General features: G+C 39.3%; 1 protein-coding gene across 4 annotated transcripts in view; it reads left to right on the forward strand.

Moving 5' to 3' along the window:
- gria4a (glutamate receptor, ionotropic, AMPA 4a) overlaps positions 1 to 5524 on the forward strand; it is a 172150-nt gene extending 166626 nt beyond the window's left edge. For 2 of the 4 annotated variants that reach the window (XM_084718109.1, XM_084718110.1), the window contains exon 18: positions 4806 to 5524. In XM_084718109.1, coding sequence (XP_084574235.1) covers positions 4806 to 4970 — 165 coding nt within the window. In that variant the 3' untranslated portion in view covers positions 4971 to 5524. The remainder of the gene's footprint in view (positions 1 to 4805) is intronic. The other 2 variants (XM_084718111.1, XM_084718112.1) reach the window with 1 other exon arrangement.
- The last annotated feature ends 476 nt before the right edge of the window (positions 5525 to 6000 follow it).

The following is a 6000-nucleotide window of genomic DNA, read 5'->3' on the forward strand; positions in this document are numbered from 1 at the left end:
TATCACTGATTCGGGTCTGATTAAAACTTTTCAGCCATAATGTGATGGATATCTCAGGAATAAAAATAACTTTTAATTTGTTTTTATGTCAGTGGATGCCCACATAATTTTCATAACTAGACTAGTAATTTCTCACAGCCCCGCTGCAATGTCAGAAAGAGGGTGAAACAGAGTGCGAGCTCGAGCATTTTGTTAAGAGCCTTTTAAATCCACTTTGCACCAAACCAATTCAAACCAATTTAGGTTGAGACTGAGTCTTTTGACAGATTAAGCAAAGTTTCAGACATTCCCTTGAAACATTGATTTGATCTTGTCCTTTCAGATAGAATGTATAAGGTAAGTTATAGTTTATTAATGGGACAAATTAAATAGTAGGATGAATTTTAACCCAGCAGTAGTTTTTAATTGCTTTGAATTTTTACCCATAGATATTTTATTCCACCTGCAAACATAAGTAGTAAGTTTACATAAGTATTTTGTGAAAGTACAATATAGTTGCAGTTATTGACATTGAGGTATCTGGTTAAAAATACTGGGATATTTGATTTTGCTCATATCTCCAAGCCCTACTTCACAATGTACAAATAATTTGTCTAAAATATTCTTAATAATCAGCCTTTTATAATAATATAATCCTGTATGGGGAAAAATAGTCAGTCTAGCCTTATCTAGTTTAATAGTCCTATAACTAGTATCTAGTAATATATCCAATCAAACAGCCAGTCAAAATAGTAGTAGTGGTTTTATTTTGATTACTTTGCACTTCACCCAAATGGATTTGGTTTCGAAGGATATAGCAGTGCACGTTTTTGGCGAGCTCCGTGACCATCTCAGCCCATGCTCTGAGTACATGCATATCATATCGCATCAATTTATTTGACGCATGCCAAGTATGAAGGCAGACAGAATATACTATTATAACTATAAATTTTTGTTGTTGGATACAATTTAGTCCATCTGAATGTCAATATATTTTAGCACTATTTAGTTCTGCAGAAAATCTGCAGAGAATGCATTACAGTTGCAACTGTGTCGATATCAAACCTCTGTTTGAAGTTAGGATCAGTCGTGAGGTCTCTAATGTGTTTAATCATGGGATTAAAGCTACAATAATGAACTTTCATATTTTGTTGATTTTGGAGGCCCCTGTGGACAAAATTGGTAGTGTTTCCACTGTGAAATAGAAACATAAATATATAGAAACAGCCAGTGTTGTTGCTCATGATCTCATTTGCTTACATACGTCATGTAGAGACATCTGTATTAAATTGAGACGGTTTCAAAATCAGTTAAAAACTCTTTGCAGTGGCTTTAATAAACAACTTTTGTGGTGGTGGTTTTGTTAGCTTATCCAAAAAGTCCCGAGAAGAGCCAATGAGAACCGGCGAGACTGTGCAGCAGACACACAACACTGTTTCCTCTCCATAGACTGTACTGTTGTTAAAGTGTCACCCATAAACTGGAGTTGTGCATCCCTGTTGAAGACGGTCCAAACAAGCGCTCTGACTTATTCCAGCCCTGACAACTTCAAAACAGCCCAGTTACTAAGTCTTAATGCCGAGGAATAATTGATGAAGCAAACACTTCATATAGAACGGCTACTTAGTGATGTTGTTTTAAAAACAGGACTCACATTTATTGATTTAAAGGAGCAATTAAGTGAAGTGAAAGAAAACACTGGACTTCAATTTGATGTTCTGCTTAACAAACCTCTCAGAGGCATTATGAGGTCATATTTGATGATCACCTTGAAATTATTAGCAGGATCAATACCCAGGATGCAAACATAAACACAACTAAATGCAGTACACGAGGTATTGGTTTTTATCTGTACAAAGGTAATGGTGCCAACTTTAAATAAAGTAGAAAGTTTACCACAGCTTAAAGCACTCTCTCTCTGATTTTAGTCTGGACATATGCCATGTATTAATTATCCAAACAAGTTCCAAGCTGCAATAATACCAGCCAAAACATCTTAAAAAATTATCGGTTCTTTGAAAATGTTCTTAGATGTTCCTTAGGAGTAGTCTATTCCATGTTTTCTCTTTAGTTTTTAATTGAGCTGTACATCAGCATGACAGCACTCATTAAAAGAGGAGATTTCTGTCCATGTTTCTCTGGCAGTGTATCACCAAACACAGCTGGCTGTTTGTAGTTGCAGAGTAAACTGTTCTAAATGCCTGTTTCCAGACATTCCTCTAATTCATGTATCTGAAAGTGGCTTTTATGACTACACTAGATGCTATATAATGTCCATTATTTTCTACGCAGGACATCAATTTGCTATGTTTCCGAAATTAAAGAGCATGTTTTTTTTCCTAGCATCATTTATAGATGTTATTCCCTCTGGATTGCCAATTATTTTTATGGATAACACCAGTTGCAGCAGAGACATTTTAAAAAGTTTCCCAATCACAGCAACACCCAATTAAATCATTCTCAAAGAAAGCACGGTCAGTCGGAAAATGAAGCTTTTTGGCTGTCAGAGATGTGAGGTTTTCATCCGGCAGCAGCAGCACAAGCGCTACTGAAACATCACAGAGTAGCCCGTCTGTGTGAAGTGTCACCCTACTCTGAGCAGTATAGTCAGTCACTCCCTCTCTATAAATCTGAAACCTTGAAAGAAAAATCACTCCTTCATGTTTCCCCTTTTGTCTTTTCAGAGTCCTCACCTTCCAAATCCTATCCTTTCAAATCCTCACCTGAACTTTTTTCAGATTAGTGAAACCCAGAACCCAGAAATGCATGGTCACCTATGAAATGCAGATGTCTACAACCCAAATCCTCTTGTGTACTATGTATATGTTTGTTGATTGTTGCCTGCTTCTACTGTTCGTTTTGCCTTCAGTAAAACTGTGTTACTGTAGCATTTGCACAGTGTGATAGCCTTTTAGTGAGATTTGAATGCGTGGTTTGGGGTGCATTCACACCACGCCTGTTTGAAGTAATTCTAATGAAGTCTTGGCCATGTCTTCCTGTAGTTCAGTTTGCTTGAACAGGGAGAAAAACGCCATTTTAACTTTGATGTGCAACAAATAAGTGTACCGAGAATATCTGAAAAAGCTAGTCTCAGTTCTTTTCCAAGCAACTTGTGGTGCATAATGATGTTCAGAAAAACAACAGTTAAAATTCTCCAACAGTCTCAGAAACACTGTGAGAAATGGCATTTTCCTGAAACCCAAGGTAATGCCTTCAAGTTTCTTGTTTTGTCCAACCAACATTTTAAAAAACTGTTCAGTTTAGAATATAATACATAAGAATCAGATAGAAGCAGAAAATCTTTACACTGGAGCAGATGGAACCCACTGGTGGACTTGGGGATGTGTGAAGGGGGCAACTGCCCCCTTGATGCTCCCTTGTTTGAAAAAGCAACGCAAAAGTGCCCTTTTGAATGCCCCTGTGGCAGATAAAATGTAGTAAAGTGTCCTTGGAGGTTCCCGTCTAGTGGACAAATCATGGTAAACTGTCTTTAGGGTGCCTTTCTAGTAGACAAAACGTGGCAAAGTGCCCTCTAAAGTGCCCTTGTAGTGGACACAACATGGTAAAGTTCCCTCTAAAGGGCCTTCCTAATAGACAAAACATAGTAAAATGCCCTTTAAAGTGCCCCATTGGAGGATTAAACATGGATAAGTGCCCTCTAAAGTGCCCCTCCAGTGGTGAAAACACACTGCAGTGCCATATAATCTGCCCTACATACTAGAAAATTATTTGGCCTCTACACGCCTTTAAATAGTTAAATAGTTTCCTGTGTATTTTTATTATGATTAACATTTTTCACCATGTTGGTGCCCCACCACATACAGTGGTTTTATTTTGTCGCCCCTGCCCCTCAGACAGGCTGAGTCCGCCAGCTGGAACCAACAAATGTTCGGCACGTTTTGCTTGAAAAATGGCTTAAACCAATAACAGATTATCAAAACTGTTGTTTGTTAATTTGACGGTGACTAATCGACAAACTGTTTCAGACCTAGTTTGCATGGTGGCCCTGAGAGCTCAACACACTGCAACTTTTGAAAACACGTGTGAATGCAAACCAGAAAATTAAGAAACCAACAGCAGATGGTTGCTGACACACCATCAGTTTGGAGAAGCAGAGAGGAGTACCGACTCAGAAGCTAAGCAGTGTACTGCTGTGGACAGGATCAGCAGCAAAGATCATTTCAGGCACTTAAGAAGAACAAAAAATATATTAGTTTGCTATGTTTAGCTTTTGAGAGAGCAAAATTTTGTTTATATAAAGCATCTGATGGCAAGATAAAGCATAGAGAATATTCTAAATATGGCGTACATTTAAACTGATATTTATTTCTTCAGGTGTACCTTTTTTAGGTGGCTAAAATAAGTTTTGCTGCCGACCCTGTCCACATTAGTATATTGCTTAGCTTCCTACTCTAGGACTTCTGCAAGGTGACATTTTGACTGCCATCCACTTTAGGTAATGCAGTGAGTTCATCGTACAACCCTCCTTTAAAAACTCCAAACTGTCCCTTTAAGTTGCAGTGCACTGAGCTCTCAAAGTCACCATAGACTAGAATGCAAAATGTAAAACTTTAACAGTGTTGTTTCACTTAAATGTGTGATTGCACCCTCAGACCTAACTGTTAGTACTCGTGTGTACAGTGTGTACAGGCACATGCATGTATGAGCGTTTTTGTGCATGTGTTTGTATAGAAATTTCTGTCTTTCCACGAGTGGTTGTTGTACAACTTCTACTGCTATGAGATGTTTTTTTTTTTCAAACAAAATCTCCGCTCTGCCACCTCCACCCTCCTCTCCGTCCTCCCCTCCATATCTCCTCTCATTAGCTGTCTTTTTCTGAAGCCATGCGGAACAAGGCCCGTCTGTCCATCACAGGAAGTGTGGGGGAGAATGGCCGCGTCTTGACGCCAGACTGCCCCAAAGCTGTGCATGCTGGCCACGCCTCCCTCCGACATCCCGGCCTTGCAGTGGTCTCCTCCGGACTGCCCTGAAAACCAAAAACACCTGCCGTGCCTTAACGACACACAAACATACGGACTTCGACAAGGACACACGCACACACGCATAACATTTTCATGCATAACACACACACACACACACAAAACATGCATATAATTACAGATACTCCAATGCAAATACTCAGATACAGAAACACTGAACACACATTTTTACACACTTGAATACACGGACACACACTCAGCATCGTCATCTCACTTTCCTGCTGCCATTGACTTCTTTTACAAGAGACAAGTGAAATACAACTGGAGCGAACGGTGGAGAAAAAACAAGAGACAACTCTATCACACTTGCCTGCAGCATCATTTTATTGTTTTTCGGGAGGAAACCATCCTGATATTGACAAAGCCGACAGGAAAGCCAGCACAGACTTACATGAAATGAACTATGAGCTGTGAACATGACCACGAAACTGATCATGATGATGATAGTGATAAAGATGATGATCACAGCTGACAGAAAAGAAAAAAACAACAACAACAACCAAACAACTCTGTTCCTGCTCTGTCGTCATTGGATAATGTCGGCCGATGGGCCGCACCCCTTGACAACGCCTTACTAAGACTACAAACATTGTTTTCATCATCATCATCATCATGGTCATCGACATCATAAACTTGCCTGCAGAGACTGAGTGCCAGGTATTATCACCCTTAGAAGACCAGAAAACTGTAACCTTGAACGTATGGACTGTGCAAACCCGCTACTTTGCCATGGACTGTTCAAACTGAATGAAAATGCTTTCTTACTACGCATATAGAATGATTTCTCGCTCCCCAAAAACTGGCGAGATAATCAGCCAATATAGAACAGAAGTAACCTCCAAACACATGCGTGGCTGATCTCGGCCACAGAATTCACAGGGGTTTGTAAAAGAAAAAAAAAATAAACAGTAGTAATTAACAAAGTCCTTCATCAACAGCATCATCATGACAGTAGAAATGCTAAATAGCAAACTGATGATTACTTTTTTTGGCAAGTGGCAAAGGCGAGGTTTAAGCTGTA

Source organism: Lutjanus erythropterus, chromosome 4 (assembly GCF_056507025.1).
Source record: "Lutjanus erythropterus isolate fLutEry1 chromosome 4, fLutEry1.hap2, whole genome shotgun sequence".
Taxonomy (NCBI): Eukaryota; Metazoa; Chordata; class Actinopteri; order Lutjaniformes; family Lutjanidae; genus Lutjanus; species Lutjanus erythropterus.